This window comes from Symsagittifera roscoffensis, chromosome 2 (genome assembly GCF_963678635.1).
Source record: "Symsagittifera roscoffensis chromosome 2, txSymRosc1.1, whole genome shotgun sequence".
NCBI lineage: Eukaryota > Metazoa > Xenacoelomorpha > Acoela > Convolutidae > Symsagittifera > Symsagittifera roscoffensis.
Genome location: NC_087063.1, coordinates 3,246,790 through 3,259,841, shown reverse-complemented (window position 1 = coordinate 3,259,841; position 13,052 = coordinate 3,246,790). Strand labels below are relative to the sequence as shown.

At 34.5% G+C, this 13,052-nt stretch overlaps 1 protein-coding gene across 1 annotated transcript in view; it reads left to right on the top strand.

Annotated features, from left to right (window-relative positions):
• Positions 1-6: 6 nt before the first annotated feature.
• Positions 7-13,052, top strand: part of LOC134839592 (uncharacterized) — a gene marked incomplete at its 3' end in the record, with an annotated part of 30,764 nt that continues 17,718 nt past the window's right edge. The window contains 12 exon segments of the mRNA XM_063855196.1: positions 7-203; positions 578-826; positions 1,572-2,048; positions 2,423-2,645; positions 2,827-3,000; positions 3,458-3,700; positions 6,489-6,621; positions 7,306-7,326; positions 10,150-10,391; positions 11,413-11,532; positions 12,147-12,230; positions 12,493-12,558. Of these exon segments, the coding sequence (XP_063711266.1) occupies positions 159-203; positions 578-826; positions 1,572-2,048; positions 2,423-2,645; positions 2,827-3,000; positions 3,458-3,700; positions 6,489-6,621; positions 7,306-7,326; positions 10,150-10,391; positions 11,413-11,532; positions 12,147-12,230; positions 12,493-12,558 (2,077 nt within the window).

Below are 13,052 nucleotides of genomic sequence, written 5' to 3'. Positions count from 1 at the left end.
CGCCGAAGTCGCCGAAAGATGCCGCCGAGAAACAAGAGGGATCTTCTCGACCTCTCTCTACTGTGAGAGCCATCAGTGCAAGAAGGAGGAAGACCCCTTCTACCAGGGGGTCAGGGGAAGGGGAGACGGGGGAGAAAGAGACGGAGAGGGAGGGGGAAATGGAAGATGTGGAATATCCAGAACTCCCAGTTGAAGACAAAGTGGTAAATGAACTTTGAAATCAAGACAAATAGACTAAATTTTCATAAAAGTTTGTTTTTTAAAACAAGAGTTATTCAGTGAAACACTTGATAAAATTGATTTTTGGCATGAATTTGCAAATCAGATGGTTTCAGTTCGCTGATTTTTTCAAATATTATGTCAAAACGTTGGGTTAACTGCTATGTGTTCACAGATTTCTTGCTTTTGGTTATATCGATCTGCAAATTTATATTCCGATGCACACTACTTTTTAATATATTTTTTCTACACATGATCAGAAAAAAAACGTTCACCCCAAGATACGGAGTAAATATATCAATAAATGAGCTTTTTTTGGGTCGTTCATGGCAGTTCGTCAAAGAATTTGCTTCTTCAGGAAATGTTGACCGAGATTATGATGCAAGCGGCGGAAGAGTACGAGAAACAACAGTCGCCCAAGACAATAGCCGAGCAGCTGGCGGAGGCTGAACGGAAATCAGTAGAGGGAGAGGGGGCTGAGACCCCACCCGAAGTGACTCATCGGTCAGAGAGGGGGGAAGGCGAAGGGGAAGGGGAAGGAGACCAAACTGAAGTTCCCAGTATAATGGACTTTGACCACAAAACTGATTTCGACCAAGCTATGGAGGTCAGCTAATCGTTCAGAATAAAAAAAAACTTTTTCATTATTTGTTTCTGTCTTCATTGATTTTTCTTTTGAATTAAAAACTGCCTAAAATTGAACAACTTTACTTTTTTGGCTCAAAATGTTTGAAATTGCATTTTTTTTTGCTTTTATCGAAAGATATCCATCGATCAGGCGTCCGCTATAAATTTGGAAAATATAAACCAGTAGCAGATTAAGGGAGGGTGGCGGGTGGGGGCGGATGCTTCTTCTTTTCAGGGATTCGACCCCCGCCGACCCCCCTTTGTACTATTTTGAGATATCCATTTTTGGCTGACTCACCCTAAAACTTTTCTAAAGGCGCCTTTGGCGCCAATATATATTAATTTTGAGAGGGGAGCGCGCGCCGAAAAAAAAACGCAATTTTTTGTCAAAAAAAGCCTAAAAATGTCTTTCTTGGCCTGTTTTTTTCAAAAATTTGCATGCGGCGCAAAAAATTTGGTCAAAATGGGGTCTTTATAGTGATTTGGGAGAGCTCAGAAAATCAATTTGGTCGACCTAAAAAAAAGGTCGACAAAATATCCGCCCCCCCCCCCCCCGCTCCCCTCGAGAATATCCTTGATCCGCCCCTGATATAGACAAACAATACTGAAAAAATGTATATTTTGTATTTTTATTTTCGTCTTTGTATCATATTTCTTGCATCTTTCGTTTTATCATTTATAAATTCAACCTAATGCTTATTAATTTACACTTCTAATTTTCTCAGAATGTAATTGATCACGCTACGCAAGAGGTTGAACCTGAACCCGACACGCTTGATAAGATAGACGAGGAGCCCCCGACAACCACCGAACAGAAACCGAAATCAGCCGAGAAAGAAGAAACAAAACCGACAACTCCGAAAGCCGAAGATGTACCCAAAACACCAGCTGCCGAAGATATACCCAAGACACCAGCTGCCGAAGATATACCCAAGACACCAGCTGCCGAAGATGACAAAGAAGTTGAACCAAAAGCAGAGCAACCGGAACCAACCGCGGAAGAGCCGAAACCGATTAGTCAGCAAAGAACACCTCGGAAACTCTCTCCAAGTGAAACACACCCGATGGGCCGACCTTCAATTGGGGGAGACTTGGATGAGCAAAGGTCAAATATCAGCTCGCAAGGGTCACAGAGGTCACTAAAGGGGTCAAAGTTCAAAGCGGTGATTGGAACAGAGGAGCCTGCACAGGATCCAGCGAAGGTAAAAGCACTCAGACAAGAGTTAGACAATATATTTATAAAAGTTATTTTTTTAAACATATTTTTTAAGGTTAATTCAAAAAACGTAATTAAACAGAATTCAGCATTTTGAAAATACGTTACAATCACTTTTTGTAGCTTTTAGTGTAGGTTTTTTCTTGAAAATGAAACTGAAGTGTTAAGCTAGATTTATAACCGAAGCTTTAATTTGCTAATTTATCGTTTTAAGTGTTCACTTTGTTAGGTTGAACTGAAATAGGCTTCTACTTTTCAAAATTCTTCTAATTTGTAGAAATCTGTTGGACAAAAATGTGTTTTAAATTGATTTTGAAACCTGATGTTAACTAAAAAACTACTATGCAAAAAATCTGGTAGGTTGCCCCGGTTGACCCTGGCCAGCAACTGATTGACATGAAGATAGAGGGAAGCAGTCAGCCCTCATCCCGGAAGGGCGAGCGACCCAGTCCGAAGGAGGCTGAGAAACCGGAGGAAGTTCCGGCTGAAGCAACTGGAGCTGACGAGGAGGAGGCAGAGACAGAGAAAGCGTTAAAGGAAGTGTCTCTGGCTAACGAAGCAGCTGCCGAACCACAACCAGCGGGTAATTTTTTATTCATTTGAAGATGATAATTTTCAATAATTTTATCTTTTTTTTTCAATTGAATGCTATAGTCTGTAATAAACACAGATTTTAGTTTTTATCACTATGTTTAAAAATTTCAATTGAACTTTCAGTACCTTGGAATGTTCTAGAATTTTTTCACCCCCTCAGAATGTTCTAGAAGATGGTGATGACGCCAAAACAAGAGTGTCAAGTGCGCGTAGTTCAGTCACTCAACATCCCTTCCCCTCTTTCCCCGTGCTGCCCCCAATTGGTTCCGAGACTGATGCGGAGAAGGGGAAGGATTTCGCCAAGTTGGAGAAGGCGGCGGAAAAAGCGAAACAAGTTCAGGATGGTGAGTCACCATAAATTGAACTTCGCGCCAAAAAATTCAGTTTTTTTTTCCAAAATTTTTCAAGCATATTTTGAAGCGTTGACAATAAATCTAATTATTTCAAATATCGTAAAAGTTATAAATTTAAAAATATTTAAGCGTTTTTGTCAACAGCACTTTAAAAAACGTTTGACATTTTATTTATAATCCAAAAGTTGTTGATTAAAATTTTTCGGCGCGCAATTTTAGGCATCCAATTTCTATTGTTCGTGGTAATAATTGGTCAATTTGTTGATCGAACCATTTTTGAAACTTTGTCAGAAAGCATCTTTTCAATCATTTCATTCATTTCAGTTTGATCATCTTGTAAACTGTTGATTTGACGGCTACTCTTTTTGTGGTCAAGCTATAAACTCATTTTAGCGCTGACTTGAAACCTTCATTTCTGCATGATTCATTAATCCACATCTATTATTAGAAGAAAAAACAGCAGACAGTCAATCTCAAACATCCGCCAGCTTCATCACTGAACAAGACCAGAAACCACCTTCAGACAAATCATCCCAAGCCAAGGTCAAATCCAAAGACTCAAAGGTCAAGTCAAAGAAGTCCAGTGTGACCTCTAGCTCCAAAGGGGGAAACAGGAAACAGCAGCCTAAAATTGAGTCCAGGGCATCTACAGTGCAAAGCACTATGGCATCAACAGTGGCTAGCGATGACGGTGTGTTTGTTGCATTTGGCAACAAAACTAGTTGCACTAAAAACTGTTTTATGCTGTCACTTGTCTGCTAATAACCAAAATCGCTTTTCCAGTTTTTTTCATATTTACAGAAATTTTTCACTCATTAACATATTATAGTTTTTGTTCTCGATTAATCGAGAAAGGAAAATTAACGCGAATTGCTCGAATGAAAGTGTAAAAATCATGGAATTCTTCGTTCATAACCAGGGGCGGATCTAGAACTTTCTCGAGGGAGGGGAAGATTTTCAAAAAGTATCGAACGATTTGTCACTTTACCAAATCACTATAAAGACCCTTTTTTGACGACATTTTCTGCGCCGCAATCAAGTTTTTCAAATAAAAAACAGGCCAAAATAGGCGTTTTGGGCATTTTAAGGCGTTGTAGAAAATTTTGTCCAAAATTTTGAGCGCTTCTTCTCACAACTGGAATATATTTGCGCCAAAGGCGCCTTTAGAAAACTTTTAGGACCAGACAGAAAAATTGAATGCCTTAATAAATTACTACATGGGGACCCTTTGGGTAGATAGAGGGTTGAAGTCTTGAGGGAGGGAAGCGTTCGACCTCATATCCCCCTACATTACATCCGCCCCTGTTCATAAGTGTATTTCAGCAAACTCTTTTTCTAAATAAAAAAATCAGCTAGATCGGCCGCTTGTGCTCATTAGGCAATGACTTGTGCTTATTTAGTTATTACCAAATCATTACTAAAAAGGCTGGCATATGATACTTTACTTGATCGAATCTGACTTTTATCAAACTTTTTACTTTTACTGAAAAAAAAACAAGTAAATTTTGTTACAAATTATTTTTTGGCAAATTTTGTTGATCGAAACTGTTTTGCCGTAGGTTTTTTCAATTCGAAGTTACAAATCAAGTGCTTTCAAATCCTCGGATTTGATAAAAGTGACATGTATTTATTGCGTTCAATCGGCATTAAATACTGCGCAGTGAACCATTAGCTGGCTCTTGCAACTATACAATGTGATCGTTTTCTTGAGAAAAAATACGCTAAGTTATGCAAATTAGATTTTTTGTAGTTCCAACCATTGCAAAGGGCGAGGAACTGTGTCTTCGGGTGCTTGTTAATGTTTTTTCTTTTCAAAGTTTTTTCTTTTCCACCAAAAACCACAAATAGTCACCAAAAAAGATTGAATTCAAAAATTTTGCAGTCGTGATTCAAGCGACATTGAATTTTTTTGAATGCTGTCCAAGGGTTCTTTTTAAAGTTGTTGAGAAAAATCAGTTTGAAATCTTTGATTTATTGTCTAACTTCGAGCGAGGAAAGCGATGTAATTTTCATTTTTTGTATGTTCAATTAAGCTATAAACCACGACTTAATAAAACAAAAACTAGTTATAGAAGTTCCTTCTAGCGCTTCCTTGTCAATAAAAGATTATATATATATATATATATATATGTATATATTCACTTTTATTTAAATATTTACATTTATATATGTACATAATTTTTCATTCACAATTTTTTTTGATCAAATCAATCCTTCGTGAGCAAATTTCGAACATTTTGGATGAAGCTTGCCTCAAACTTTTTCCAATCTGAGCACCGACCATAAATTGGGAAGAACTTTGTATTCGGTTGTATTTCAGTTTTTTTTCACGAAAAATCAGGTACCACGTTTTCGGAATGGGTCGAGTGATATATCTTTTTAAGACAATTTCAGACATGATTCGGTGATATGTTACAATAGGTGGTAATTTTGAGTGTAGTGCATATATTAAATTTGATAACTATAATGCATAATATAGTCATTTCATTTTCAATCAACAGTTATACTTCTACTAAGAGTTTTTGTATATACATTACTCTGCCAGATCAAATGCTATTCAAAAATTCAGGCTTTTCACTTTCTTTTGCCTCAAAATTTGGCTTTCGATACTTATTATAAATATTGTGCGAAGTATAACAAAAAGCGACCCATAGCTATTCAAATTGAATCTACCACCTACTGTAATATATCACCCATGATTCACCCGACATTAAAATATTTTGAAATGAATTTCTCAGTATCGAGAAAAACCGGTTGGAAAATTTCGAGTAATTAAGGTGAGCAATCAGGCTTACTTTGTTTTTCAACCAAAAAACTCTAACCCAATTAGTTATCGGAATTCAATTAGAAATGTAATAAAATTATACCTAATTTCATTGAGCAAGAATCTAACAACTGTCAAAATTTTCGGTTGCAAAATTGAATCACAATTTTAGGCTGCAAAGCTCACTTTTAATTTTTTAAATTGATTAATCGGGACTATCCCGGGCAGGTTTTGTTAAATCTGACGCTGATTTTGAATAAATGAAATTTAATGTCTTGATTGTCTTTTTTAAGCATGGAGTTTCTTTTTTCTTCAGCGAACGATCAATTTTTTTTCTTCATTTTCATCCTTGTCTGAACTATGCTACGAATGCACTCTTGTCATCGCTAAAGTGACCTTCAGACTGCTCCAACTGTTTTCTCCTTCCCTTAGTTAGAATTAGTTAGACTTCTAATCATCTTAATTAACCCATTTGGACTGTATTTGACCTTTTGACCTCTAGTTTGACCTTTTGAAATGTTAAATTTTCAACACCTTGCTTAACTCATTTGGACTGTATTTGACCTTTTGACCTCTGGTTTGACCTTTTGAAATCTTAAATTTTCAACACCTTGCTTGAGTCATTTGTGATGTTTTTGACCTTTTGACCTCTAGTTTGACCTTTTGCACCTTTTATAGTCTGTTGAAAACGATTTTAGACTCTGTTCTGTTCTAGAGGATGATTGGGGCGGTGCAACCGTGGACGAGACTAAGATCCTGAAGAACCTGGTCGAGGACGAAAAACAGCGAGAGAAGAAGGGCAAAGAAGAAAGAGAGAAGCAAGAAAAGGCCAAGAAGGAACTGGAGAAGTTAGTTCAACATCAAGGATGGTTGTGACTATTTTGCGCCACAGAAAAAATATATCAACTTTTTTTTTTAATTTCCATATAAAATAAGAAAAAATTAAATATGATCATTTTAAATGAACAGCAAAATGAAAGAATCAATACTGAAACCAAGAAAATCTCAGAATTTAATTGGCAATTTTTCTTCTTCAAAATTTGCGAAAAACTAATAAAAAAGAAAAAGAATGCGTGTATGTTTTGCATGCAGTACTGAATGTTTTAGTTCTGATCTTAGTACAAATATTATGACGGTGACTTTTGTTATGAATTATGACTATCGTTTTTTCCACAAATAATCAAACCGCATATTTCGAAATTCTAACCTGAAATACAAAAATTAGTTGAAAAAATATTAAAAAATTAAAATATTCTCAAATGTTCATTTTATTTTAGATATTTAAAATTAGATTTCCAAAATATGCACTGGATAGTTTGTGGGAAAATACCAATCTTAAAATTCAATAATATGGGGAAAAGCGGTCAGAGAAATTTCTCACAGTTTTTAAATGAATGCAGAATGCATAAAAAATTGTATGCAAATTGCATGCAGCTTATGTCATACTGGGTAGTAGTAATTGGCTTCCCAAATTGTTAACTGTTTTCAAGGACCAAGTTTTCAAAATTTCTAAAAATTGCTTTTTGTTTCAGAAAGCAGCAAGAGGAAGAACGGTAGGAGTTCTGTACACAATAGTTCTTGCTTTTGATAAGATAAGATAAATTTGCATAGAAGCGAACGATGCCCGCAATGCTTCTCCTCTGTAATCAGCAAGTTATAACCAGGCTAAAGTTTTTCCCGAAATAAACACTTATAACATATGTTTTTTTAAAATTTCCCTTTGATTAAATGAATAGTTTGTAGTTGAGCGACGAGGCGAGAGATTCGGTCTGACATTTTGAAAGTCACCAGCAATCACGAAATTCGTCTAACTACATTTAATTGTACGCCTCATTTGGAGTTTCTTACACACGAATATAATTTTTTAAATAAGAATCTAACATTTTCTTTTTAGAATCTTATATCTTAATTCAAACTTTCTTGTAAAAATCTTACACCTTTATTCATTTTCTTATAATAATTTTATATCTTAATACATGTTTCATAAAAATCTTACATCCTGTTTTAAATTTTTAAAGAATTTTAGTCTTAAATTAGATTTTATAAGAAACTTAGAACTTAATTCATTTTTTGATAAGATTTTTACATTTTAATTTAGATTTGCTTTTATAAAAACTTACATCTTACATCAAGTCTTATAAGAATCGTACATCTTAATTCATTTTTTATGGATCTTATGTCCTAATTATTTTTTATAAGCATCTCACAACTTAATTACTTTTTATTATAAGAATTTTACTGATTCATTTTTTTATAAAAAATTTACATCTTTTTTAATAATTTTTTTTGTAATTCTTTTTTAATAAAAAATTCCCGTCTCAATTCATGTTTATAAGAATTCTACTTCCTAACCTAAAATTTCTTATAGAATCTTTAAACCTTTTTTTCTGACAAGAATCTTACGTCTTACTTCATATTTTATAAAAATCGTACATCTTAATTTATATTTTTAATAAAATTTTGCATTTTAATTGTTTTTCTTTCAGGAAATTTACATGTTAAGATATTTTCTAATGCAAATCTTACGTCTTAATGGAAATTTTATAAGAATCTTACTTCTTAATTCCTTTTTAAATTAAATTTTTACAAATTAATTCCTTTTTTCTTATAAAAATCTTACATCCGAAATCATTTTCTTTTAAGAATTTTAGATTTTAATTCAGTTTTTATGAAAAGTTTACGTCCTAATTCATGTTTTTTTTATAAGAATCTTACATCCTAATTCATTTTCTAATAGGAATCTTTTATCTTAATTCATCTTTTATAAAAATCATACATCTCAATTCGTTTTCTGATAAAATTCCTTTAAAACTATTACAAAATAAATTTAACGGCTCATAGGGTTCTCACAAGTTTCTTTTAAAACTTTGAATTTTAGCATGACCGGATAAAGTTACTACAATTTTTGAGAGGGGAATTTTGGGTTTTTTGTTAGTTTTGAGGGATTCAGAATCTAATTGGGAGTTTTGGTCTAACGACAACCTGTTTCATTTAATCCTAACTGAAAACCTAGAATGTAGTAGATTGGCAAAAAAATCAAAACTAGTTGAAGACAAGAAATAAGCCGAAAAAATTTATTAAGTCTGAATTAAGTGAAAGCATAAAATTTTTCGGATAGATTGGCAAAAGAAGTTAATTTAACCAAAGAGAAAAAACTAGCCGAATAAAATCATTAAGTCTGATTTAAGTGAAAGCATAAAATTTTTCGGGTAGATTGGCAAAAGAAGCTAAATTAGCCGAAGAAAGGAAACTAGCAGAATAAAATCATTTAATTTTTAGTAAAAGCATAATTGTTTTCGGATAGATTGGTAAAAGAAATCATCAAGTCTTTAGTAAAAACATAATACTTTTCGGATAGATTGGCAAGGAGTGAAAGCATAAAATTTTTCGGATAGATTGGCAAAAGAAGTTAATTTAACCGAAGAGACAAAACTAGCCGAATAAAATCATTAAGTCTTAATTCATCTTTTATAAAAATCATACATCTCAATTCGTTTTCTGATAAAATTCCTTTAAAACTATTACAAAATAAATGTAACGGCTCATAGGGTTCTCACAAGTTTCTTTTAAAACTTTGATATTTAGCATGACCGGATAAAGTTACTACAATTTTTGAGAGGGGAAATTTGGGTTTTTTGTTAGTTTTGAGGGATTCAGAATCTGATTGGGAGGTTTGGTCCAACGACAACCTGTTTCATTTAATCCTAACTGAAAACCTAGAATGTAGTAGATTGGCAAAAAAATCAAAACTAGTTGAAGACAAGAAATAAGCCGAAAAAATTTATTAAGTCTGAATTAAGTGAAAGCATAAAATTTTTCGGATAGATTGGCAAAAGAAGTTAATTTAACCGAAGAGACAAAACTAGCCGAATAAAATCATTAAGTCTGATTTAAGTGAAAGCATAAAATTTTTCGGGTAGATTGGCAAAAGAAGCTAAATTAGCCGAAGAAAGGAAACTAGCCGAGTAAAATCATTAAGTATTAAGTAAAAGCATAATATTTTTTGGATAGATTGGCAAAAGAAGCTAAATTAGCCGAAGAAAGGAAACTAGCCGAATAAAATCATTAAGTCTGATTTAAGTGAAAGCATAAAACTTTTCGGGTAGATTGGCAAAAGAAGCTAAATTAGCCGAAGAAAAAACTTAGCCGAATAAAATCATTAAGTTTTTACTAAAAACATAATACTTTTCGGATAGATTGGCAAAATAGGCTAAATTAGCCGAAGAAAAAAATTAGCCGAATAAAATCATCAAGTCTTTAGTAAAAACATAATACTTTTCGGATAGATTGGCAAAATAGGCTAAATTAGCCGAAGAAAAAAATTAGCCGAATAAAATCATCAAGTCTTCAGTAAAAGTATAATACTTTTCGGATAGATTGGCAAAAGAGGCTAAATTAGCCGAAGAGAAGAAACTAGCCGAAGAAGAGGCAATGAAACAAGAATGGGAAAGAGAGGCTAAAGAGCAGGCGGCTAAGGAAGCAGTGATGAAAAAGAGACAAAAGATAGCCCAGGATAAACCCAAAAAGAAGTTGTCCGAAGCGGGCCAATCAGAGACCAGTGGCACTGGTTCGGCTCCCGCAGTTGGCAACAAAACTGTCGACATGTTCGCCGGAATGCGTGAGTGAGATTTTTGTTCATTTTTTATTTTTAAAGATTAATTTTCGTGACAGATCATCGTCTCCTAAATTCAAAAAAAGAAGGTAGTCGTTTTCTATCACGGCGTCAAATGGTGAACTTTAATAAGCCCCTCTCAAGTTAACATCAAAACTTAAAATAATCTAAAAAAATATTGTATCCGAACAAACTGAAATGATAATTGTTCCGACCATTGAAAAAGGGGCGGAACTTTGTATTTGAATGTGTTTTAGTTTTTCTTTTCTTTGTTTAGACTGGGTCGAGTGATTCAAACCCTTTAAATCATGATTCGAAGAATTGATTCGGACCGCCAGATTATTAATTCTCATAAAAATTTTTAGAAATGAATGTATAAAAATATCTACTTAGATACTTAATCGACGAACGAGTTCTAGAAATAGAAGAATAACTAAATTTTATCAAAAATCGACCACCGCTCTGCAAGCAGATGAGATACCTCAAAAAACTTGGGGCGGATTTAGGGGGGGGGACGCTTTCTTTTCCTCAGGGATTCGACCCCCTGCCGAACTAAAGGGTCCCACCTTTAGTTTGGTACTTTTTAAGAAATCCACTTTTGGCTGACCGACCCTAAAGTTTTACTGAAAGCGCCTTTGGCACCAATATATACTAATTTTGAGAGGGATCGCGCGCCAAAAAAACATGGTTTTATTAGCCAAAATTTTTCAAAAAGTGCCCAAAAACGTTTTTTTTTAATGTTTTGTGAACATTATCTGCGGCGCAAAAAATTTTGTCTCAAAATAAGGTCTGCTAGTGTTCTGGGAAACTCAAATTGATCGACTTAAAAAAAAGGTTGCCAAATTTTCCAAATTTTTTTTTTTTAAATCCGGCCCCTCGAAAAAAAATCCTAGATCCGCCCCTGTTAAAACTTTTTGTATAAATTACCGGTTTGTATTAATTTTTGTTTTTTGTATAAATTACCGTGGCCGGAACACGTTGTGCTGCTTACACATCAACTGGATAGTGTTGTTCTTTTTGTTTCCAGCGGGTCTGGCGGAGACTGCGGCGGAAGTTGGGGGCTCAGTGAACTCTGCAATGAAGGCGCCCAAAGTCATAAAGAAGAAAACGAACCCAATGTTACAGAAGAACAAATCCGTTTTCAAGGGTGAGTAACTCATAATTAAGGAAGCTCTTAAGATAATTTCTCAATTATAATAAGTGTGTTCGTATAATTTTAATTTCTGTAAGGCTCTTTTGTCTGTTGAGAAGAAGATTTAGGGAGAAGGTTCGTACCGTAACCAACCCAAGTAAAAGCGTCCCCCTCTAGTACTTCTTTGCCCCATCCTTTTTTGGTCAACAAACCCTAAATTTCTTAGGGTACTTGGGCGGCAAGATTCGAAAAATTGAACGGGAAGCTCGTTCCGAAAACAAACACCATGTTTGGTTAAAAAAACGCGGAATATTTATGTGCTCGAGGTGATTTTTTTATTCAGTCAAATTTTCAACTTTTACACTATGCATTTCTGACTGAATTTCTGTACATTATCTCAAAGATACTTTTGTTTGAACATATTTCTTTCTAATTGTTCAATAGAAAGAGGTTTCAACTGTGATAATTTTTCACTAAGTTATAATGGTTCAAATTTGGGACTACTTTGACGACTATAACTCAAATTGGAACAAGACTGCTCGTATAAGGGCAAAGTTAAGAAGCAGTTAAAAGGCAGTCGGATCCTTCAGGGCTTCCCCTGATACGAGTTGTCTTGTTCGTGCTTTTAGATGCGGCTGGCGAGAAGGGAGCTTTCGTCAAGTTCAAGGACGAACTACTCAATGTCGGACACGAGCTGGAAATGAAAGAAAGATGTCAGTTTTCTATCATCTTTACGCCCGCCCACTATTAAATTTGGATTAAAACAAGCTTAGAGTGGCTATTCGGATTGACTGAAACCTCCAACTTAAATCAAAGAAAAACCCCAACCCCCCCCCCCCCCCCCAAAAATCACGTCAGAAGAAGGCCGGTAAATTGGTTGTTTAGATCTTTTTACCATTAAAAACAAGGTTAACGAAGAAAGTTTTTCAGCTTTATTTTCGGACTCACAGGTAGAAAAAAATGAGTCTTTTTCAGTGATTGAGAACATGAAGACACTCTTCAGCAGTCTTCTCAGCCAAAATCTCCTCAAAAAACTCAGAGGTCAGTAAAATAACAACCTGCTAATCCTGTTGTGGCTATCTTTTACTATTACATGTTCCTTATAATTCCTTGTTAGCAATGATACTGCACCTCTATAAAGGTCATATTCAACAGCTAATATGTTAAAAGTTCTACCCACTTTTGTAAGAGGGCATAGTTAGAATGATCCGCAATTCTGATCCGATTATTTCGCCAAAAGGACGAAGCGAAAATTGAAATCCATAAGATAATGTTTACAATTTTTTCTCGATACCGTTTTATCGAGAAAAATTTTCCAACTTTTTGACACTTTAAATTACAATACTCTATTTCTCTTCTCTACTTGTAATCAATAAATCTGCTCTTAATTCAATATTGTGTTAAAGTCAGCGACGGCCGGTTTTCTTGGGATGATATTGCCGTTCTTTCCAAAGGTAAAATCAAATCAGACTAGTGTTCGTATCATCACATTGGACACATTTTTGAAAAAAAAATGTTTTTTTTTTAATGATTTC